This window comes from Dendrobates tinctorius, unplaced genomic scaffold (genome assembly GCF_039654945.1).
Source record: "Dendrobates tinctorius isolate UK_male_01 unplaced genomic scaffold, ASM3965494v1 ptg000304l, whole genome shotgun sequence".
NCBI classification, from domain to species: Eukaryota; Metazoa; Chordata; class Amphibia; order Anura; family Dendrobatidae; genus Dendrobates; species Dendrobates tinctorius.
In genome coordinates this window covers 5,548,260-5,574,022 of record NW_027361971.1, presented here as the reverse complement: position 1 = coordinate 5,574,022, position 25,763 = coordinate 5,548,260, and the positions used below count along the sequence as shown (strand labels likewise).

Here is a 25,763-nt window from a genome sequence, read left to right as displayed (position 1 = left end):
GGACTTACTTAAGGAGTTCCAGACTCCCCCGTGCATGGTTTACAGTACTCACCGGTGAGGGAAAGGTGTTGGATTCCTGGCCAACACACCAAAATGTCAAGGGAGTTTCAGTCTTCCAATTAGAAATCGTCCAGACCTGAATAAGTAAGATGCTTCTTTATTGAACATGCCGCCATGGAGAGAGAATGACAGCCACATCAGGTGTGGGCCGTCCTCTGTCTAACTCAATACATATTCTTAAGAGTTTAAATAGCAAAGCCGAAAGGCGTTGAAAACACTACATTTGCAAAAAGAGTACATGGAATATGCTTAGCTTGTTAGAAATTCTTATCTACAGTTACCAGAGAAGTCACGCAAGGCAAGGAAAGCCAGCTAACGTACACAAAAAGTAACACCCATGTATTACATCAGCTGAAAAGACTGACTAGGGATAATAATGGCAGAATCATGTACGGTATATACTGTGTATATACTCACACATGCACATATGTATATAGATATATAGATACATATATATATATATATATACACATGCACATAAAAGAAAGAACTTTATTACAATTATTATAACATTTTGATTTTGTGGTCTCTTTTCTTCCTGGCACTAAGAATGTCAAGGCTGACGCTCTCTCTAGGAGCTTCTTTGCTGATTCTCCTGTGGTGACCAAGCCTGCTACCATCTTAGGCGAAGGGGTAGTTCTTTCTGCCATCTCGCCCGATTTGAGACGTGCTCTGGAAGAGTTCCAGGAGGACAAACCTGAGCGTTGTCCCAGTGGAAAGTTGAATGTTCCTGACCAGTGGAAGAAGAGAGTGATGTCTGAAGTTCATTGCTCTGCATTGGCTGGTCATCCAGGTATTTTTGGTACAAGAGATCTGGTGAGTCGGTCTTTTTGGTGGCCCGCCTTGTCTCGTGATGTCAGGAATTTTGTGCAGTCCTGTGGGACTTGCTCCCGGTCTAAACCTTGTTCTCGCTCTAGTGGGTTGTTGATGCCTTTGCCGGTCCCCAGGAGGCCATGGACCCATATTTCAATGGATTTCATCTCTGATATGCCTGGCTCTCAGAGAATGACTGTTATTTGGGTGATTTGTGATAGGTTCTCTAAGATGGTTCATCTTGTACCACTCCCTAAGTTGCCATCTTCCTCTGAGTTGGTGCCCCTGTTTTTGCAACAGGTGGTTCGCTTGCACGGGATTCCTGAGAACATTGTATCTGACAGAGGAGTTCAGTTTGTGTCTAGATTTTGGAGGACTTTCTGTTCCAAGCTGGGAATTCAGTTGTCCTTCTCCTCTGCTTTTCACCCTCAGACCAATGGGCAGACGGAGAGAACAAACCTGACATTGAAGTCGTATTTGAGATGTTTTATTTCCGCTGATCAGGATGATTGGGTTTCATTTTTGCCCTTGGCCGAATTTGCTTTAAATAGTAGAGCTAGTTCTGGCACTTTGATGTCAACTTTTTTTTGTAACTTTGGGTTTCATCCTCGATTTTCTTCAGGGCAGGTGGAGCCTTCTGCCTGCCCAGGTGTTGACACTGTGGTGGAGAGAATGCACCAGATCTGGGACCAAGTGGTGGATAAGTTATCTCTCTCCCAGAAAAAAAAGGCCCAGCGGTTTTCCAATCGACATAGGACCATTGGTCCCCAGTTTAAGGTTGGTGATATGGTTTGGTTAACATCAAAAAATATCGCTATGAAAGTGGCTTCTCCTAAGTTTAAGCCTAGATTTATTGGACCTTACATGATTTTGGAGATTAATAATCCGGTCTCTTTTTGTTTGGCTCTTCCTGTCACATTTAAAATCCATAATATGTTTCATAAGTCCTTGTTGAAGAGGTTTGTTGAACCAGTTGTTCCTGGGGTGGCACCTCCGGACCCTGTATTGGTTGAAGGTAACATGGAATATTTGGTAGAGAAGATACTGGATTCCCGTCTGGCTAGACGGAGACTCCAGTATTTGGTTAAGTGGAAGGGTTATGGTCAGGAGGATAATTCCTGGGTCTCTGCCTCTGATATTCATGCCAAAAGATTGGTGCGTGACTTTCATCGGGCTCACCCTGATCGCCCTGGTGGCGTGGATGAGGGTTCGGTGACCCCTCCTCAAGGGGAAGGTACTGTTGTGAGTTCATTTTCCCCTTCACCATTGAGGTCTGATGAACTCCCTCTTCTTGTGAAGGAAGGTAGTGAGGCTGAATACCAAGCACCTGAGCAGGATGATGATGACTGGGTGACTGGAATTGCTGACTGGATATAAGGCAGCCGACGCCCTTCTGCCTTGCTGGTGATTTCTCAGAGGGATTCTAGGAGACCAGTCTGATTCCTGCTCCTCAAAAGCTAAGTTTTCTGCTCTGCTTTTTGCATTTGTGTTTAGGTTTTGTTTTGCCTTGTTTTTCTGGATTTCTGCCATTCCCTGCCGGGGTGAGCTGAATTCCTTTTTGCTGTGTCTTCAGAAAATACCTGAGTACTGATATAGTCTTTTTGAAGCCTAGCGTCTTCAGGGCTTTTTTCCCTATCAGTCTGTTGGCTCTTGTTTTGATAGGGTTTTGGTGGATTGCAGACAGCAGCTTTTCTATCCTGTCCTATTTAGTTAGCTTGGGTCCCATCATTTGCTCAGCCTATCTTTCTATCTGTGTGAGTGTTTTTTCATCTTGCTTCACCGTCATTATATCAACCTATTGCTTTGGGGTCTGCTCTGGGGCAGTTTAGATTTCCCTTTCTGTCTTTAGGCTATTTAGTTCTCCGGCTGTGATCGAGGGGTCTAGGGCACCGTAGGAACCCCCCACGGCTACTGCTAGTTGTTGTTGATAGGTTCAGGGGTCTGCAATCCGATAGCTGCCAACTTCTCTGGTTTTCTGGACTTAGCTAGTATTTCTGTTTTTGCCTCCTACGGTGACTCATTCATAACAGATATAAATGTATACGGGGCTGATTTGACATTACAATTGATTGCTGTACTAAACTTGGTAATGTACTACTGATGGTGGTTCTGATGATGTTATGTATTTATTTACTGACCGTGCTTCTCACGATGTATTCAAGCACTGATTAAGGTTCTGTTGATACATTCATGTATTGACGGTAATTCTGGTGATGCATTAATGTACTGCTGTTGGTTATAGTGACATATTTATTTACTGACAATCATTCTGTTGCCATATTTATCTACTATTCATGGCTCTGGTGTTCTAGTTATGTTCTAATGATGATTTTGGTTTCATATTCATGTACTGATGATTGTTGTGGTGATGAATGCAACACCATTAACGTCATCACTACAGGAATACATCACCAGAGCCATCATCAGTACATGAATACAGCACCAGAGCAACAATCACTACATGAATACGTCACCAGAACCACCATCGGTGCATGAATACGCCACCAGAATCATGATACATAGAGGAATATGGCACCAGATCCACCATCAGTTTTGTTGAAAACTGTATTTGTCACATGACAGACACAAATACAATACATATCTCTTTATCTATAATGGAGTCTGTTTAGCTTACACAAAGTTATCTGAAAATTACTGGACACCATAATTGAAACCAAAACCTCATTATAGTTAAGCTAAATAAGTTTCTATGACTATCCTTGTTCTGATATTTAAAAATGAGACGTCCGGGATGATTATGGTTATTTGTCCCTGGTATTCTGGTATTGTGTAAATGGTCCACAAATAATGAATGATTCTGTATGTAAATTTGAAATTGCACTACTTACTGAGCTTCACCCCTAAAGTACACCATTATTTTTACTTTTGCTGATATGTTTAGGTGAAAAATTTATGCAAATTATCCCTTCAGAGAGAAAGAGGACTAGAACTCTAGTGCCACCTATTGGAAGCAGCAATGCCAAAAGTCAATGTTGACCCTTTAACGAGCCTTGCTACATGACTTAAGGCCCCGTCACACTAAACGATGTCCCAGCGATCCCACCAACGATCCGACATGATGGGATCACTGGGACATCGTTAGGCTGATCGCTGGTGAGCTGTCACATAGACAGCCCCAGCGATCAAGACCAGCGACGCTGGATGCTGGTTTCTAATGTAAACGTCGGGTATCCAGGAGCCGCGTGACTCCTGGATACCCGCTGTTTACCTTGGAAACCGACGTACACGCTGGTTTCCAAGGTAAACATCGGGTATCTAAGAGCCGCGCGACGCCTGGATACCTGACGTTTACCTTGGAAACCAGCGTGCACACCGGTTTCCAAGGTAAACAACGGGTAGCCAGGAGTCGCGGCTCCTGGATACCCGACGTTTACATTAGCAACCAGCGTCGCTGATTGCTGGTCTCTCGCTGCCACACGCAGCGATGCGCGCTGGGCAGAGGGAGACCAGCGATCAAAAAATGGCCCAGGCCACTCGAGCACGATCAGCGATAACCGTCAGGGGGGCCGGTCGCTGATCCCTGTCACACACAGCGATCTCGCTGGCAAGATCGCTGATGTGTCACAAAATCAGCGATCTCGCTAGTGAGATCACTTAGTGTGACGGGGCCTTTAGGATAAAAGCCAAACCAGAATCTTAATTTTCAGACACTGTGTTAACAATTCTAGTAGAAGAGGTCATCAGCGATTGTCACCAGATGCATCAGAGGTGGAGGGTGTTGTCAAGGGTCCTGTTACCTTAGCCTCTGAACAATTCCTTTGCTTTGGAGCTGAGGGTTCATCGATGGGGGAGCGCCATTAGCTACATCTGCCTGGGGCACCAAAATGCCTTCAGTTAGGACAAAAAAGACTGTTAGAAAGCAGTGTATAGATGGTGCTGGAGCTGCAGTGGTTAAGTAATGATGATGCTTGTTGATACTCATGCCTTTGCACAACTGAAGTTTGAAAGTGGAACACCCTTTTAATTACAGAACCTTTTCAGAGAATTCACCTAAACTTTTTAGTGTTTATGTCTCCGGGTAATTTCTGATTTTTCTGAGTTGCCAATTATGGGGAGAAGCTAGCTACTGTTTTCACTTTTGAACTAGCTTCTAGATTAATGACTTTCATAAAAAGGCACGTTCTATGAGCTATTAGGTAAAAACATGGGGCAATGGACAGTCAATCAAGCAGTTAATTATTTTATATTGGTCATATGTTATAATCTTGTCACATTCAGAGCTGCATTCATAATTCTGATGGTTTCTTGGTAGTTACCAGTCTGGGTGACGTTTCATCTCCTTGGTTCTTTCTACCGGTTTGGTGTATGCTGCTCAGCATCTGCTTTATAGTGGTGCATTATGGTCTTCATAATGTAAAACAGCTGGAAATAGAAAAGATAGTTCCCACAATGCACTGCATAAGTAATTTTGGAAAGTAACATTCTAGGATCCCCAGGAATATTTTATATGCTTTTGTTCCAGGTATGTAATACTGTATTTTCCTGTTAGTGTGATTGTGGATGAGATTGGGGCCTCGCCATGGAGTTCACAATAAATAAGACTCTTTTTTTTCTGATGTGTTCACAGCTGCAGACAGCTCTAGCAGTGGAAAAGATGCCGCCATCATTGGAAGTAAGAAATCTGTTTCTAATCTAATATCAAAAGCATGTGCAGAAGTAACCATGATAACGTTCAGGAGCGTAATATTAGATTCCAGATGACTAAAAACAGACAGGCAATCCCAGAGTACAGACCGAAGAAGAGTCAATGACTACAATGCACAATATAAGGAAAAAATATATTGAAAAATCGAGACTGTGCCTCTGACTAATTAATGATCCTTTATTACCAAATAGAAAGGGACGGAAACAATAAAGAAAAAAGTTTAAAAACAATAGAAAAACACAAAAATGTTTATTACCACAATAACTTATCCAAGGTAGTAGGCTAGACGGCCTCCATCACGAGACCATAGATCAAATATATCTACCTAGGATAAATCATAGAAGAGGATTCTTTACTGTTACGGCAGTGAGAATCTGGAATTCCCTGCCTGAGGAGGTGGTGATGGCAAACTCAGTCGAGGGGTTCGAGAGAGGCCTGGATGTCTTCCTGGAGCGTAACAATATTGTATCTTACAGTTATTAGGTTCTTTAGAAGGACATAGATCTGGGGATTTATTCTGACGGAATATAGGCTGTACTGGATGGACAAATGTCTTTTTTCGATTACTATGTTACAAAGACAAATCAGCATAAAAAATGCACAGAAATTTATGAACATTATTGGCCAGTAACACACAAGACCTGAAAAAATAATACAGTGTTAACTGTAAGATTATTCATATCCGATTCATAAAGTAAGAGTAAATATTATTTCCTTAACATATAATGACATAAAGGTACATAATTAAAGGGGTGCCGTGTGTAATGCGGCTCAGGAGCTGAGCTTCTTCCATAAGCAGAAGGTGTCAGCTAAGGTAAATATCTGGCATCTGTGTCAGACAGCAGTGCCCAGAGCTGAGCTTCCGATTGCTGATATTAAGCATTTAACTCTCTTATAGAAGCATTTAAATAGAATGCTCGCTTATGTTCATGCACTCTAACGTCCATTGGCCAGCTGTAACACAATCATAGCGTTAACATGGCAGACAGCATGTGCTGAAGGCCTCTGTCACTGCCATGTTGGTTCTCCTGTGAAGCTCAGCCAAAGACCAAGATTTTCATTATACATGGCAATGCTGTGGTATTGCTTACAATATATAGAATGTGTGATTGTCCAATCACAGGTTCAATTCCTGGAGACTAAAAATATAAAGTTTTAAAAAAAGTTGAACTAAGCCCCATTCCCCCATTACAAATAAAAAAAATAACAATACTTGGTAATGCCGTACCTGTGAACGTCCAGTCTATCAAAATATAAAATGAAGCCATAACAAGACAAATCATTGAAACACCAGAAGTGTTTTTTCTGTTCCTTCCTAAAAGTGCAAAAAAGGTGATCTAAGTGTCATTTGTACCCAAAATTGGTAGCAATAAAATCATCTTCTCACCATACAAAAAAAGATGCCCTCACACAGCTGAAGTGACAGAAAAATAAATATGTTATGGTGACAGAAGCCAACCTTTTTTTTTTCAAACTTATGATTTTTTTCCTCATCACTTAGATAATAAAAAAATCTATGCAAGTTGGTATTACCATAATCTTTATATATGGAAAAAGCATGTTTCTTGGTCATTTTTTTGTCCACAGAATGAACACTATAAAAACAAAACCTCCAAAAACATAACAGAATTCAATTTTTTCACCATTTCTTCCCACTTGAATTTTTTCCCTTTTTCCAGTACATTGTATTGGACGCTGAATGATGTCACTCAAAACTACAATTTGTCTTGCAAAAAACAAGCCCTCTTACAGATGCTAAGGGAGAACAAAAAAAGTTAAGGCTCTTGGAAAAAGGAAAGGAAAGAATAAAAGCACACTAAACAAAATCAGAAAAATAAGTAACCAACCAATTCAGAACTATCCTGATGGCAGAAAACATGGGTGAGATAGTTGTTATTATTATTATTAGTTTAAGTTGTAATTATTATTTAGAGCACCATTGATTCCATAGGGCTGGCCATGAGAAGGGGGTTACATACAAGCACAAAATAGAGCGAACAAACAATGACGAACTGGTACAGAATGGAGAGGGTCTTGCCCTTGAGAGCTTACATTCTAACCCAATGACTTTGTCAGGGGTAATGCAGAAATGAACCTTGGCTGTGCTATATAACATTTCTACAGTTGCAATGAGTCAAATAAAATGTGAACCTGAGTCAACAGTTGGATTGAATGACTCATGTACATACAGTAAGCTCAAGATTACCTCCTCCATGTACAAGTCTCACTATGCACCTGTCCAAAACTTGAGTGGCGCAAAGCTATTTATAATATTAAAATTGCACAAAATAGATAAATGAAGTCAAACGTGCATAGGAAAAACTATAATATTACATTCTAGAGCTCAACTATTCCAGGATCATTTATCAGGAAATAAGAAATGATCAGGAATAATATAACATGACAGTCGCTAAAGGATTTTTAAGCCGTCTGTATATGTAACTGATCTGACCAGTTTTCCAATGTGTTTGACTATTAAGATATTAAGGTTCTATTAAGTTATCATACATTTATCATTTTTTTTATACATTTGCCACCATTCTTATGCTTCAAGTTGCTAGGGTGCCCTCCACATGCTGTTAAAAACATTGATATGGCAGACACACATACAGTAGTGCTCATTTAAATGTTATCTTTTCTCACCAAGCCCTATTAGTGATTTTCACAGATAGCACTTGTACCTATTAGAGTCTATAGGACTGTTCACATGTCCGTGCATTGTTGCAGACTGAGTACTTCGCACAAAATCTCAGACATGTCCAATTTTGATCTGAATCACAGATCATGCAGTAGATTAGAGATGAGCGACTTTTCCTTTTTTAGGGTCGAGTCGGGTTTCATCAAACACGATTTTCGCAAAAGTCGGGTCGAACGAAATCGGCCGACTATAGGGAAAAGTCGGAGGCCGACTGAAACACGAAACCCAATGCAAGTCAATAGGGAAGCAAAGTCGCCAGGGGGTGGAGGACAGGAAACACACCTACAGTGCCCATTACAATGCCAAAAACATCAATTCTTATTACTGAAGCTTGTCAACCTTAAATTACTTCATAATAATAGTTACACATTGAAAACTGGGGGTTATTTGGCTAAAGTTGAGGGGGGGTAGGGCTGGCTTCAGGTTTTCGTGTGCCCTGGGCCAAAGAGTGTTAGTGCGCCCCTTTAACACATACCACAACTCATGATGCTCCGATACGGCACAGAAATATAGGTACAGTACAATGACAAATACTTCAATGCTTACATGACATGACTGATCTTTGTTAAATTGTACAATAGCTCAAAAAAAGGACAGTATATTACTCCATACAGCATTATGGCCACCACATTGCGCACCATACAGAATAATGAGCCCCAAATATTTCTCCATACAGAATAATTGGTCACATATAATGTTCCATACAGTATATGATGAGCTCCACATAAGGCTACAGTATATGATGGTCCCCATGGATGATGCTCCAGTGTCTTATGGGCCCAAATAATGTTCCATATATAATGTGCTCCATTTCTAAGGCTCCAGTGTTTAATGGGCCTCGTAAATGCTGCTCTAGTGTCTGATGTCCCCTATTTGGAATGCTCCAGTGTATGATGGGCCTCATGGATGATGCTCCAGTGTATGATGGGCCTTAATAATGCTCCATATATAATGGGCTCCATTTCTAATGCTCCAGTGTATAATGGGCCCCATAAATGCTGCTCCAGTGTCTGATGTCCCCCATTTGGAATGTTCCAGTATATGATGGGCCTCATAGATGATGCTCCAGTGTATGATGGGCCCTAATAATGCTCCATATATAATGGGCTCCATTTCTAATGCTCCAGTGTATAATGGGCCCCGTAAATGCTGCTCCAGTGTCTGATGTCCCCAATCTGGAATGCTCCAGTATATGATGGTCCCCATGGATGATGCTCCAGTGTCTTATGGGCCCAAATAATGCTCCATATATAATGGGCTCCATTTCTAATGCTCCAGTGTATAATGGGCCCCCATAAATGCTGCTCCAGTGTCTGATGTCCCCCATTTAGAATGCTCCAGTATATGATGAGCCTCATGGATGATGCTACAGTGTATGATGGGCCCTAATAATGCTCAATATATAATGGGCTCCATTTCTAATTCTCCAGTGTATAATCGGCCCCGTAAATGCTGCTCCAGTGTCTGATGTCCCCCATTTGGAATGCTCAAGTATATGATGGGCCCTAATAATGCTCAATATATAATGGGCTCCATTTCTAATTCTCCAGTGTATAATCGGCCCCATAAATGCTGCTCCAGTGTCTGATGTCACCCATTTGGAATACTCTGGTATATGATGGGCCTCAAGGATGATGCTCCAGTATATGATGGGCCTCGTAAATGCTGCTCTAGTGTCTAATGTCCCCTATTTGGAATGCTCCAGTGTATGATGGGCCTCATGGATGATGCTCCAGTGTATGATGGGCCTTAATAATGCTCCATATATAATGGGCTCCATTTCTAATGCTCCAGTGTATAATGGGCCCCGTAAATGCTGCTCCAGTGTCTGATGTCCCCCATTTGGAATGCTCCAGTATATGATGGGCCTCATGGATGATGCTCCAGTGTATGATGGGCCCTAATAATGCTCCATATATAATGGGCTCCATTTCTAATTCTCCAGTGTATGATGGGCCCCATAAATGCTGCTTCAGTGTCTGATGTCCCCCATTTGAAATGCTCCAGTATATGATGAGCCTCATGGATGATGCTCCAGTGTATGATGGGCCCTAATAATGCTCCATATATAATGGGCTCCATTTCTAATTCTCCAGTGTATAATCGGCCCCATAAATGCTGCTCCAGTGTCTGATGTCCCCCATTTGGAATACTCTGGTATATGATGGGCCTCATGGATGATGCTCCAGTGTCTTATGGGCCCAAATAATGCTCTATATATAATGGGCTCCATTTCTAATGCTCCAGTGTATAATGGGCCCCATAAATGCTGCTCCAGTGTCTGATGTCCCCCATTTGGAATGCTCCAGTATATGATGAGCCTCATGGATGATGCTCCAGTGTATGATGGGCCCTAATAATGCTCCATATATAATGGGCTCCATTTCTAATTCTCCAGTGTATAATCTGACCCATAAATGCTGCTCCAGTGTCTGATGTCCCCCATTTGGAATACTCTGGTATATGATGGGCCTCATGGATGATGCTCCAGTGTCTTATGGGCCCAAATAATGCTCTATATATAATGGGCTCCATTTCTAATGCTCCAGTGTATAATGGGCCCCATAAATGCTGCTCCAGTGTCTGATGTCCCCCATTTGGAATGCTCAAGTATATGATGGGCCCTAATAATGCTCAATATATAATGGGCTCCATTTCTAATTCTCCAGTGTATAATCGGCCCCATAAATGCTGCTCTAGTGTCTGATGTCCCCCATTTGGAATGCTCCAGTATATGATGGGCCTCATAGATGATGCTCCAGTGTATGATGGGCCTCGTAAATGCTGCTCTAGTGTTTGATGTCCCCTATTTGGAATTCTCCAGTGTATGATGGGTCTCATGGATGATGCTCCAGTGTATGATGGGCCTTAATAATACTCCATATATAATGGGCTCCATTTCTAATGCTCCAGTGTATAATGGGCCCCATAAATGCTGCTCCAGTGTCTGATGTCCCCCATTTGGAATGCTCCAGTATATGATGGGCCTCATAGATGATGCTCCAGTGTCTTATGGGCCCAAATAATGCTCCATATATAATGGGCTCCATTTCTAATGCTCCAGTGTATAATGGGCCCCATAAATGCTGCTCCAGTGTCTGATGTCCCCCATTTGGAATGCTCAAGTATATGATGGGCCCTAATAATGCTCAATATATAATGGGCTCCATTTCTAATTCTCCAGTGTATAATCAGCCCCATAAATGCTGCTCCAGTGTCTGATGTCCCCCATTTGGAATACTCTGGTATATGATGGGCCTCAAGGATGATGCTCCAGTGTATGATGGGCCTCGTAAATGCTGCTCTAGTGTCTAATGTCCCCTATTTGGAATGCTCCAGTGTATGATGGGCCTCATGGATGATGCTCCAGTGTATGATGGGCCTTAATAATGCTCCATATATAATGGGCTCCATTTCTAATACTCCAGTGTATAATGGGCCCCGTATATGCTGCTCCAGTGTCTGATGTCCCCCATTTGGAATGCTCCAGTATATGATGGGCCTCATGGATGATGCTCCAGTGTATGATGGGCCCTAATAATGCTCCATATATAATGGGCTCCATTTCTAATTCTCCAGTGTATGATGGGCCCCATAAATGCTGCTTCAGTGTCTGATGTCCCCCATTTGAAATGCTCCAGCATATGATGAGCCTCATGGATGATGCTCCAGTGTATGATGGGCCCTAATAATGCTCCATATATAATGGGCTCCATTTCTAATTCTCCAGTGTATAATCGGCCCCATAAATGCTGCTCCAGTGTCTGATGTCCCCCATTTGGAATACTCTGGTATATGATGGGCCTCATGGATGATGCTCCAGTGTCTTATGGGCCCAAATAATGCTCTATATATAATGGGCTCCATTTCTAATACTCCAGTGTATAATCGGCCCCATAAATGCTGCTCCAGTGTCTGATGTCCCCCATTTGGAATGCTCAAGTATATGATGGGCCCTAATAATGCTCAATATATAATGGGCTCCATTTCTAATTCTCCAGTGTATAATCGGCCCCATAAATGCTGCTCCAGTGTCTGATGTCCCCCATTTGGAATGCTCCAGTATATGATGGGCCTCATAGATGATGCTCCAGTGTATGATGGGCCTCGTAAATGCTGCTCTAGTGTCTGATGTCCCCTATTTGGAATTCTCCAGTGTATGATGGGTCTCATGGATGATGCTCCAGTGTATGATGGGCCTTAATAATGCTCCATATATAATGGGCTCCATTTCTAATGCTCCAGTGTATAATGGGCCCCATAAATGCTGCTCCAGTGTCTGATGTCCCCCATTTGGAATGCTCCAGTATATGATGGGCCTCATAGATGATGCTCCAGTGTCTTATGGGCCCAAATAATGCTCCATATATAATGGGCTCCATTTCTAATGCTCCAGTGTATAATGGGCCCCATAAATGCTGCTCCAGTGTCTGATGTCCCCCATTTGGAATGCTCAAGTATATGATGGGCCCTAATAATGCTCAATATATAATGGGCTCCATTTCTAATTCTCCAGTGTATAATCGGCCCCATAAATGCTGCTCCAGTGTCTGATGTCCCCCATTTGGAATACTCTGGTATATGATGGGCCTCAAGGATGATGCTCCAGTGTATGATGGGCCTCGTAAATGCTGCTCTAGTGTCTAATGTCCCCTATTTGGAATGCTCCAGTGTATGATGGGCCTCATGGATGATGCTCCAGTGTATGATGGACCTTAATAATGCTCCATATATAATGGGCTCCATTTCTAATGCTCCAGTGTATAATGGGCCCCATATATGCTGCTCCAGTGTCTGATGTCCCCCATTTGGAATGCTCCAGTATATGATGGGCCTCATGGATGATGCTCCAGTGTATGATGGGCCCTAATAATGCTCCATATATAATGGGCTCCATTTCTAATTCTCCAGTGTATGATGGGCCCCATATATGCTGCTCCAGTGTCTGATGTCCCCCATTTGGAATACTCTGGTATATAATGGGCCTCATGGATGATGCTCCAGTGTCTTATGGGCCCAAATAATGCTCTATATATAATGGGCTCCATTTCTAATGCTCCAGTGTATAATGGGCCCCATAAATGCTGCTCCAGTGTCTGATGTCCCCCATTTGGAATGCTCCAGTATATGATGAGCCTCATGGATGATGCTCCAGTGTATGATGGGCCCTAATAATGCTCCATATATAATGGGCTCCATTTCTAATTCTCCAGTGTATAATCTGACCCATAAATGCTGCTCCAGTGTCTGATGTCCCCCATTTGGAATACTCTGGTATATGATGGGCCTCATGGATGATGCTCCAGTGTCTTATGGGCCCAAATATTGCTCTATATATAATGGGCTCCATTTCTAATGCTCCAGTGTATAATGGACCCCATAAATGCTGCTCCAGTGTCTGATGTCCCCCATTTAGAATGCTCAAGTATATGATGGGCCCTAATAATGCTCAATATATAATGGGCTCCATTTCTAATTCTCCAGTGTATAATCGGCCCCATAAATGCTGCTCCAGTGTCTGATGTCCCCCATTTGGAATGATCCAGTATATGATGGGCCTCATAGATGATGCTCCAGTGTATGATGGGCCTCGTAAATGCTGCTCTAGTGTCTGATGTCCCCTATTTGGAATTCTCCAGTGTATGATGGGTCTCATGGATGATGCTCCAGTGTATGATGGGCCTTAATAATGCTCCATATATAATGGGCTCCATTTCTAATGCTCCAGTGTATAATGGGCCCCATAAATGCTGCTCCAGTGTCTGATGTCCCCCATTTGGAATGCTCCAGTATATGATGGGCCTCATAGATGATGCTCCAGTGTATGTTGGGCCCTAATAATGCTCCATATATAATGGGCTCCATTTCTAATGCTCCAGTGTATAATAGGTCCCGTAAATGCTGCTCCATTGTCTGATGTCCCCAATCTGGAGTGCTCCAGTATATGATGGTCCCCATGGATCATGCTCCAGTGTCTTATGGGCCCAAATAATGCTCCATATATAATGGGCTCCATTTCTAATGCTCCAGTGTATATTGGGCCCCGTAAATGCTGCTCCAGTGTCTGATGTCCCCCATTTGGAATGCTCCAGTATATGATGGGCCTCATGGATGATGCTCCAGTGTATGATGGGCCCTAATAATGCTCAATATATAATGGGCTCCATTTCTAATTCTCCAGTGTATAATCGGCCCCATAAATGCTGCTCCAGTGTCTGATGTCCCCCATTTGGAATACTCTGGTATATGATGGGCCTCATGGATGATGCTCCAGTGTATGATGGGCCCTAATAATGCTCCATATATAATGGGCTCCATTTCTAATGCTCCAGTGTATAATGGGCCCCGTAAATGCAGCTCCAGTGTCTGATGTCCCCAATCTGGAATGCTCCAGTATATGATGGTCCCCGTGGATGATGCTCCAGTGTCTTATGGGCCCAAATAATGCTCCATATATAATGGGCTCCATTTCTAAGTCTCCAGTGTATAATGGGCCCTGTAAATGCTGCTCCAGTGTCTGATGTCCCCCATTTGGAATGCTCCAGTATATGATGGGCCTCATGGATGATGCTCCAGTGTATGATGGGCCCTAATAATGCTCCATATATAATGGACTCCATTTCTAGTTCTGGAGTATATAATGGGCCCCGTAAATGCTGCTCCAGTGTCTGATGTCCCCTATTTGAAATGCTCCAGTATATGATGGGCCTCATGGATGATGCTCCAGTGTATGATGGGAGCTAATAATGCTCCATATATAATGGGCTCCATTTCTAATGCTCCAGTGTATAATTGGCCCCGTAAATGCTGCTCCAGTGTCTGATGTCCCCAATCTGGAATGCTCCAGTATATGATGGTCCCCATGGATGATGCTCCAGTGTCTTATGGGCCCAAATAATGCTCCATATATAATGGGCTCCATTTCTAATGCTCCAGTGTATAATGGGCCCTGTAAATGCTGCTCCAGTGTTTGATGTCCCCTTTTGGAATGCTCCAGTATATGATGGGCCTCATGGATGATGCTCCAGTGTATGATGGGCCCTAATAATGCTCCATATATAATGGGCTCCATTTCTAATTCTCCAGTGTATGATGGGCCCCATAAATGCTGCTTCAGTGTCTAATGTCCCCCATTTGGAATGCTCCAGTATATGATGAGCCTCATGGATGATGCTCCAGTGTATGATGGGCCCTAATAATGCTCCATATATAATGGGCTCCATTTCTAATTCTCCAGTGCATAATGGGCCCCGTAAATGCTGCTCCAGTGTCTGTTGTCCCCTATTTGGAATGTTCAAGTATATGATGGGACTCATGGATGATTCTCCAGTGTATGATGGGCCCTAATAATGCTCCATATATAATTGGCTCCATTTCTAATTCTCCAGTGTATAATGGGCCCCATAAATGCTGCTCCAGTGTCTGATGTCCCCCATTTGGAATGCTCCAGTATATGATGGGCCTCATGGATGATGCTCCAGTGTATGATGTGCCCTAATAATGCTCCATATATAATGGGCTCCATTTCTAATTCTCCAGTGTATAATGGGCCTCGTAAATGCTGCTCCAGTGTCTGATGTCCCCCATTTGGAATGCTCCAGTATATGATGGGCCTCATGGATGATGCTCCAGTGTATGATGGGCCCTAATAATGCTCCATATATAACGGGCTCCATTTCTAATTCTCCAGTGTATAATGGGCCCCATCAATGCTGCTCCATTGTCTGATGTCCCCCATTTGGAATGCTCAAGTATATGTTGGGCCTCATGGATGATGCTCCAGTGTATGATGGGCCCTAATAAAGCTCCATATATAATGGGCTTCATTTCTAATGCTCCAGTGTATAATGGGCCTCATAAATGTTGCTCCAGTGTCTCATTATGGATTACACCAGAATCTAAATAGCAAAAAAGGTTACTGTATCAGAAGCGTACAGCTGTATACAGTGTTTGCCAAATTTGAAATCTCGGTATATATTTCCAGAGTCACCCTCAAACGCTCACTCAGTCTGGGTTTGACCATAGTAAAAAATGTTGTAAAAAGGTACTGATAACAAGATAGCAAGTATATATATTATAGGGTATAACAAGATACAAGCTGTATCGAGTATAGGGTAAAAATTAGTATCTTCGATTCACCGTATATATAGAAGTCGTAAACTACACAAGCTCACTCACTATGGATGATACCGTAATAAAAAATTTTGAACAAAGGTACTGTATCAGCACATACCAGGTGTATCCTGTCTGGGTAATTGTAAATTTCTGTCTATATTTCCGGAGTCAGACACAGACACTCACAGGCTCACTATGTATTACACCAGAATTTAAAAAGTAGAAAATGGGAAAGGTATTCGAAGCGTTCAACAGTATACAGTGTTGTGGTACTTTCAAATCTTTGTATATATTTCAACTTCAGTAAGCCAGTCCAGAAACTCCGCTACTGGAAACTACATGGATACAAGTACAGACGGAAAGTCGAGTGTTAGCCGAAATTTGGGAATTACTCATCGCGGGAAAACCTCCCGGTAAATGTTGCAGAGGCGATGCAGACCCTCAATTACTGTGTCTGTGGAGACAGCAAAAACTGTTCTTTGTGAAGAAAGGATTGCTTTATCGCAGAAGCGTGGATCACATCACCGTTACTCGTCTCCATCAAATTGTGATCACAGGGAGAGATGTAGACATGGTCCTCACTGCCTATCATGATGTGTCTGGTCATTTTGGAGTGCAAAAGACAGAAGCCACAGGCCGTAGGCATTTCTATTGGATTGGAATGAAAGGAGACATTGAAAAATGGTGGCAGGAATGTCACACGTCTGTGACTATCACTACTGTGAAAGGTGATCATAAAGCACCACTGCATCCGCTTGTAAGTTGACGTCCATTACAAATGGTAGCCATTGATCATCTGAAGGTAGAGGTCAGCAGGACAGGCCATAGCTACATCTTAACCATCATCGATAAATACACAAAATTTCTAGTGGCCGTCCCTGTGAAGGATTTAACTGGCCAGACTACACAGCGGTGGAGAGGTAAGTATTGAAACTCGCAAGTGCTGTGGGCATGACCAAGCAGGGGGGCACACTCGTGGGCGATGGTACTGGCACAGGGCCCCTCATAGTATGCTGGTGTGTCTGACGGCAAGTGGGCCCACCCACCGTCAGAGACACTGTATTGTACTATGAGGGGCCCTGTGCCAGTGCCGTCGGCCATCAGTGGGCCCATCCACCTGTTCAGAGCAACAGCACTTGCCCGAGTGCACCAGGTGTTGACCCCAGCCCTTGGGGGGGTGGGCAGCCCAGTTAGGGAGGTTTAAAAAATGGCATATGTTGATGTGTAGGCTGGACATTCAGCTGCTGCAAATGGCGGAATTGGGCAAGTTCGAGGAAGAGGAGGACAAAAGCGTGGCAGTTTTCTGGCAACCTATGTGTCATCAGGGGAAGGTGGGACAAAATCCTTTGAAACCCATGCATGGTTCATTTTAACGAAGGTTAGATCATCAACATTTTGGGTCGACAGACAGGTTTTTTTTTCTGTCAGGATTGATCCAGCATCACTGAAGACTCTTTCAGATAGCACACTTGCAGCAGGGCAAGCGAGCTCCTCTAAGGCATAGTTTGCCAATTCAGGCCAGGTGTCCAGTTTAGAGGCCCAATAGTCAAAAGGGAATGACCTGTGAGGGAGAACATCGATATGGGAGGAGAAGTAGTTTGTAACCATAGTTGACAACTGCTGTCTCCTGTCACTTGTAATCAATGCAGTATTAGCAGTCGTGTGAGCGGTACTTGAGAAATCATTCCACAACATGGTCATTAAACCCCTGTCTCCAACGCCACTTCGACTGTGTGTGTGTGGCGCCCCTGAGGGTTCAGTCGCCACAGAGGTACTGCACCTCCTCCTGAGGTGTGGTACCCCACCATTCAGGTAAGGTGGAGACACCTGACCACACTCCAACACCTGCATCCCACACAACATAGTAGTGCAGCAAAGCACCCTTTGGTGGCTCCCTGCTTGGAACACGAAGCATGCTGGGAGGCGGGTGGAGTGTAGTTTGCACTCAAAAGAGCGGGAAGAGTGTAGGATTTAGTTAGTTGGTCACAGGAGTCTGGCGAGGTCAGTCTGTGAAAGAGGATCCTCGGAGTGGGATGGATGAAGGAAGTGCTGCAGCCGACCTCAGTGACCGGGGTCCGCTGGCACAGGAAAGGAACTTTGATAGAAAGCTTGACACTCCATAAGAAGGAAAAGGATTAGTACAGAACGTGAGGAGAAGAATAGAACTAAGGATTAGGGTTAGAGGAGAACCCTTCCCAAGTTCTAAGCGCAAGGCCGGGGTCCGGTCCCCGAGGTTGTATGGATACTAATGATACTACGGCCGTTATCACTGACTACCTTGCCTGGCTCAAGATGTAGAGTGCCCAGCCATGACTCAGTTTGTCGCTGCAAGTAGTCGGCCAGTACCTCCGCGGTGAGTCTTTTGTCACCCAAAGACATCATCTTTAACACAGCCTGCTGACGCTTACCACTAGCTGTTCGATAGTGGGACACCTCATGTGCAACACTGCCAGCTGCGGATGGAGTGCTCGTGCGACTGCGCTCTGTGGACGAGCTTTTGCTTATGGAGGAGGAGGACCGAAAGCCTACAGCCAACTGTTTCCTATACCGTGGGCTAGGCGGTGGAATAGTGCTGCCTACAGCACTGTTCCACCACCGCTGTCCCCTGTGGAGCCTGCATCCACCACATTAACCCAGTGCGCAGTGATGGACACGTAACGGCCCTGGCCATGCCTATTGGGCCATGCATCTGTTGTGAGGTGCACCTTTCCACTCACTGAATGCTTGAGTGCATAGACAATGCGGTCTTTCACATGCAGGTTGAGGGCTGGGATGGCTTTTCGAGAAAAGAAGTGCCAACTGGGCCATGAGCGCGCGGAAAGCTTCGCTTTCAACCAAACGTTAGGGCATCATCTCTAATGAGATTAGTTTGGCAATGTAGGCGTTCAAACACAGTGTACGTGGATGAGAGGATGAGTACTTTCTTGTCCTACTCAGAGTGTCTGGTAGGGTGAGCTGGACTGGAGAGCTGCATATGGGGGAAGTAGCGGTGGACCGGATGGAGTGAGAGGGGGTTGGTGATGGTATTGGTGGTGATGGCCTAGATTCAGTGTTGTGTTGCAAAACAATTGTGATTCCCTGAGTGCTTTGGCCTTGCAACAACACCTCAACATTTAGTGCTGGTGGTGTGCTTAATGGTGGCAGTGGTCTTACAGTGGGGAAAGCGATGAGCGTTGCTGGCTACCTTCAGTCGTAGCAGGCGCACATGTGCTACCTGAGGTTTTGTAGTCCGTCCACGCTTGCAAGTACATGTTGATTAAATGTCTAAGCATGCAACTGGTATTCAAATTTCTGAGTTTACCTTGGCTAAAAGTCCTTCCGCATTTCTTACAGGTAACCTTTGCCTCATCAGTAGGATTTTGGACAAAGAAGTGCCACACTGCACTCTTCCTACTATGGTATACATTTTCTGGCCTTGCACGCTGTGCTAAGTTGACCGTCTGGCCAAGCTGTCCTGTAACTCTTTTAGTTTTTGGTCCACGTTTTTGGACAGCTATGGGCCTGCCAGATAACCGCTGCTGCGATGTCAATGCCTGCTGCGGATCCTTCTCCTTATCTGAACTATTGCCAGCGCCACCCTCCTCCCCAATGGATGCCAATCCGGGTCAAGAACTGGGTCATCCATCACCTCCTCTTCAAAGTCATCTGCACCTTCCTCTTTACCTTCCTCTGTGTCACCGTGTAAGGTGGTATAGTATGCGGGAAGGGGCACCTGAGTTTCATCAGGGTCAGATTCTGGCTCAGTAGACTGCGAGGGCACTGTAATGCTCTGGGTCAATGTATCAGCAGAATCATCTAGCAGTGGCTGTGCATCAGTGCACTCCATGTCAGATTCATCTTGGACTGGCGAATTCAGGATTTGACTGGATAACCCAGGCATGGTATGTGAAAAGAGCTCCATAGAGTAATCTGAAGTGTGGGCTGCCGCATCCTTAACTTTTGGTGGGGGTGAAGGACACAAGGAAATGTGTTTTTCCTGACCAGAACCCTGCACTGATGACTCGGTGCTTGCAGGTTTCGATCGTTCAGAAGAGGAGGCAATAGAGCTGGTGGCTGTTTCGGCAATGTGCGCCAAAACCTGTTCCTGATGCTTCGGCTTTAAAAGCGGTTTTCCTACTCCAAGAAACGGGAACCTTACAGGCCTTCTTGGGCCAGACGATGACGCAGGCTCAACACCTCCTGCCTTAGCTGCTATTGTGCTTTTGCCAGAACCAGCCAATGCACCACCACCATCAGCACTAACTGCGCCCCCCTGCCCATGTCCGCTGCCTCTTCCACCATACTTCCTCATGTTTGGGAAAATGTACCAAAAATACCAGCAGAGAGATGGTACTGTATGAGGAGCGTCCAGCTGTGTAAGGTGTATTAAAAAAATTAAATCTACGTATATATTTTGTTAGTCAATGATGCTCTCCCAGTATGTATTTGACCGTAATCCAACAAGCAGACATACGGAACTGTATCAGAAGTGTAACTAACAATCTCCTTATATGTATTTACGGAGTGTCACACACACACACTGACTCTGTATAGATGTGACTGTAATGCGAACGGCAGATATACAATACTGTTTGAGAATTGGACAGCTCTATACGGTGTCTGTATGGAAAATTGTCATTCTCTGTCTATTTTTATACGGAGTGACACACGCTGTCTCTGTATAGTTTTGACTGTATACAGCTGTAAACACTGTAAACAGCTGATATACGAAACTGTTTGAAAAGCGGACAGCTCTATAAGGTGTAGGTCTGGAAAAATGGAAAAGTCCTTGGTTTGTTTTTCCAGAGTCACACACAGCTTGTATTTGTCCGTGATACCAGCCGGTACGCGGTAGTGTGTGAGGAGCGTACACCGCTATACGGTGTCTGTATGGAAAATTGTCATTCTCCGTCTATTTTTATACGGACTGACACACGCTGTCTCTGTACAGTTTTGACCGTATCAAACATTAGATATACGAAACTGTTTGAAAAGCGGACAGCTCTATAAGGTGTAGGTCTGGAAAAATGGAAAATCTCCTCGGTTTGTTTTTCCAGAGTCACACACAGATAGCTTGTATTTGTCCATGATACCAGCCGGTACACGGTAGTGTGTGAGGAGCGTATACCGCTATACGGTGTCTGTATGGAAAATTGTCAATCTCCGTCTATTTTTATACGGAGTGACACACGCTGTTGTGGCGCGGAGAAGAAGGGCGTGAAGAGATAGGAGGTCCTAGGAAAAGACCGCGAAGAGTCTTGGGCCTCCCCTGCCTGAATTACTATGTGACAGTGACATGGCCCACCCCCCGAGGGGTTCATATACTGGCTTGGTATAGAGGCGCTGGAAGAAGACGCCGCCCCTGGAAGGAAGATACCACATCTGGTAGCGGTACCCAAGCTTCCAGAACCCCAGGAGGGGACCAGCATTAAGAATTTACAGTAACTCTTGTGACCCAGGAGGGTTTGTTGCACCAGTTGTGCCTTTTTGATGCTCATCATGGTTTAATTTTGTTTGTTTTTCCCAGAGTTGCCCTGTTTTGATTGGCAGCGTTCTTTAAAGTGAACTAGCGATCATGAACTTGGAGTGATCCAAAAACTCTTACTTGTAAAAAGTTGCACCTCTTTAGGTGCCCTCTCTTGGTTTTACATAAAAGACACTTTGTTAAGATGATGTCAAGATTTTAAATAAGGACACTTTACGAAGATGACGTCTACCTCAAAGGACACTGCAAGAGATCCCGGCTGGGAGCGGTGTCCAGCACTTACAAGAATAATTGTTGAAAGTTTTAATGCAAAGTATTTTTGATAATGATGTATCTTATTAGAGTATTAACACAGTTCCACTCCAGGCCTGCAGGGGGAGCTCTGAACCGGAATTCAGGGGAGGAGTGCTTTCTGAGGGCCAAGAGGAAGGAGTGGGCAGTTAGTAAATGGCTTTTAGATATAGTGAGAAATGTTTTGACAGAGAATTAAGAATAAAGAATTGAACATGACAGGTGACGGACCAGGTACTTGCGGTCAGCGTCTTGCGTCTAGAAGAGAGAAAAATGATAAAGAAACGTGTGCTAGAGAAGGAAAGCTGAATAATACTGAAGTGATAGTAAGTCACAGATAATGGCACTTAGAATGAAAAATTGCACTTTTTGACTTGAAATTTAGATAGTTAAATAAGAATTGTTTGTAACGTTCAAGAATAAGTACCTCCTATACTAGGAAGTTTAGTATAAGAATTATTTACGCAGCATTATAAAATTTTGTATGTTCCTGTACTGTCAACTTTGTTGTCTTGCAGCCCGCAGACGTGCTGTGTTTAACGGGGGGGTATGTGGCGTCCCTGAGGCTCAGTCGCCACAAAGGTACTGCACCTTCTTCTAAGGTGTAGTGCCCCACCATCCAGGTAAGGTGGGAACTCCTTTCCACACTCCAACACTCGCACCCCACACAACAGGGTAGTTCTACACAACCACATTGCGGCTCAGTGCTTAGAGAGTAGCAGAGCACCTCTGGTGGTTCCCTGCATGAAACACTGGATGTGCTGGGAGGTGGGTGGAGTTGAGATATATAAAAGAGTGGGAAAGTGTAGGATTACGGGTTCAGTCTGACAGAAGGTCAGTGAGGAAGGAAGCCACTCGGGAGGAGTGGGGATCCCTGGAAGAAGGGATGGAGGAAGTAGTGCTGCAGCTGCCTCAGTGATCTGAGCCAGCTGGCACGGGAAAGGAACAGAAGGAGAAAGACGTAGAACTGCAACCTAAGCTTCCATAAGAGAGAGAAGGATCAGTACGGAATGAAGGAGTAGGAGAACAGAGAAGAGACATGGGTTGGAAGAGGAACCCTGCCTATAGGTTCTCAGCTCAAGGCCGGGGCCCGGTCCCCGAGGTTGTATGGACACTTATGGTTCTGCAGCAGACACCGGTGGAGTAGTTGGCTGTAAATGCACTACTCCCAACTAAGACTTGGGGCACAACAGCAATTGAATAGAGAGCCAGGACTCCGGAGAAAGGAGTCCCCAAGAGAGGCTACAGCTGTCTGCCATGCAAGTAGAATTGTTAGGAACATCTGACAGAAGGAACTCCAGAGTACCACGGTACTGGAGATCTTCACACCCTAAGGCGCAACAGAGGAGTCGTTCAGGAAAGGTACATGTTGACGGAGTGTTGGAGAGGAGCTTTCCATCTGGCCTGGAGGTTGGCTGAGTCTCTGACCCGGAGGACACGGCCCGGAGGCAGGCACCCTTGTGTACCGCAGACTGTGAGTAAAGCTTTGGAACTGCAAGCCTCGGTGTCCTCCATTCATTCTCGCGTCAACCCATTCAGCACCGCTACATCTGGGTACCATCTTTTACACTGACTGGGCCTTTCCACGACCATTACATCTACACTGCCCTGGGACATCAGCCCTGCCTGTGGAGGGCTATACCATCACTGCTGCATCCTGCCATCTGTCCCAGAGGATCTGTCTGCAGCGTCGGCTTAACACCTCCCTTGCCGAACACCACAGGTGGCGTCACAAACTATTCCATTCCACTTAAACTACATCACATCCCACCCTTACTTGGGCGCCCAGGGACATGAACCGGGTCACCGCTGCTGTGACACATCCCCCTGACACCGGCCCGGTACCGAGTACCCCACTGCCCTGGGAGGGCGACCCACTGTCTCTGTATAGTTTTGACCGTATCAAACAGAAGATATACGAAACTGTTTGAAAAGTTGTCAGCTCTATAAGGTGTACGTCTGGAAAAATGGAAAATCTCCTCGGTTTGTTTTTCCAGAGTCACACACAGCTTGTATTTGTCCGTGATACCAGACGGTACACGGTAGTGTGTGAGGAGCGTGCACCACTATATGGTGTCTGTATGGAAAATTGTTAATCTCCGTCTATTTTTATACGGAGTGACACACGCTGTCTCTGTATAGTTTTGACCGTATCAAACAGCAGATATACGAAACTGTTTGAAAAGCGGACAGCTCTATAAGGTGTAGGTCTGGAAAAATGGAAAATCTCCTCGGCTTGTTTTTCCAGAGTCACACACAGATAGTGTGTGAGGAACGTACACCATTATACGGTGTGTGAAAAAATTAATGCTCGGTAACTCACCAGAACAAAATAATAAAAGTTGGAGTGCTTTGAAAAAAGCAGTTTGAACAGCAGTGTGCACACAGCAATGCAGCTATCAGGTAGCCTTAAAAGGCTGCCTAATCAACACCAGCGCTGCTGCACACAACAAAAATCCTCCCCTTTCACTGCACACTAACTGTACAGTGAAAAGTGCTATCAGCCAGCCAATCACTTCAATGCCCTTCTCTAAGATGGTGGTGGCTGCTGCCCATGTCATCGCGTTGCCCACAGTGTGCATCCTCCATCATTGGCTGAGAAAAGGCGCTGGAAGCATTATTTGAAACGCGACTTTGGCGCTCGGCTCGGCGACCTTATGGCCGACCTCACACTATGGTCGGGTTTCGATCGGCGAAACCCGACTTTAGCTAAAGTCGGCGAATTTTTAATTTGACCCACCCATTTCTCTCAACTCTACAGTAGATAACAATACCAGTCAATGGACCAATAAAAAATCAGACAGCACCCAGGTGACAGTCACAAGCTATCCATTTTTCACTAACTGATAAGAAAAATCATGAGAAACCTTCATCATTTTTTCATACGTAAAAAGCTGATGAAATTCTGATAGTAAAGTCTAAGGCCTTATTCAGGCATCTGTTCTTCTCATGTGCGAAAAAGTGGACCAATTATTTTGGTTAGCTGTTAATCATTGTTTGATCTAAGTGTCATCAGATTTTCTCATATGTGGAGATGAAATAAAATTACTTTCTCCACCTCCTTTCAGACAGTCCATGAAAATTGGACCACACTTGCTTGTCATCCAAGTGCAATCTTCTGTTTTCAACAACCCACAGACTTGCATTGCCGATTTTGAGCCAACAATCTGATTAAAATTGGATATCTCTACGTTTTTTTAAAGAGACCACCCAGTCCAAGGAAAACCTAGGACATGTGAACAGCCCCACTGACTATCTTAGGTATGAGTGATATCTGTAAAAAACACAAATAGAACTTGTATGAGAAAAATGGGTATCTGAATAAGATCTCACACTGATGAAACACTGATGAAAATCTAATCAAAAAGTACTAATAAAATTTTGAACCGATATTTGCGTTCAAGAAAAATCACTGATGTCTAAATGAGCCCAAAATTGTTGGACACAGTCTGGCTGCACTCGCAGTTGCTGTCCTACAGCTGCTGCTTGCTTAGTTTGGTGGGCTGAAATGATACATAAAAGGCTCATTCAGACTTCAGTTTTTCTTCTAAGAGTTTGGCCTCATTCACACACCACATGCCAATACCAGGAGCGTAACTTGCAGAGAAAACTATCATTGAAGCATCGACATCTGATCTGTATATGGAGACACTTGT

The 25,763-nt window shown here is 44.2% G+C and overlaps 1 protein-coding gene across 1 annotated transcript in view; it reads left to right on the top strand.

Moving 5' to 3' along the window:
- LOC141073517 (glycophorin-C-like) overlaps positions 1 to 25,763 on the top strand; it is a 174,545-nt gene that overhangs the window by 131,253 nt on the left and 17,529 nt on the right. Inside the window, exon 2 of the mRNA XM_073560784.1 lies at positions 5,462 to 5,506. Within this exon, the coding sequence (XP_073416885.1) occupies positions 5,462 to 5,506 (45 nt within the window). The remainder of the gene's footprint in view (positions 1 to 5,461; positions 5,507 to 25,763) is intronic.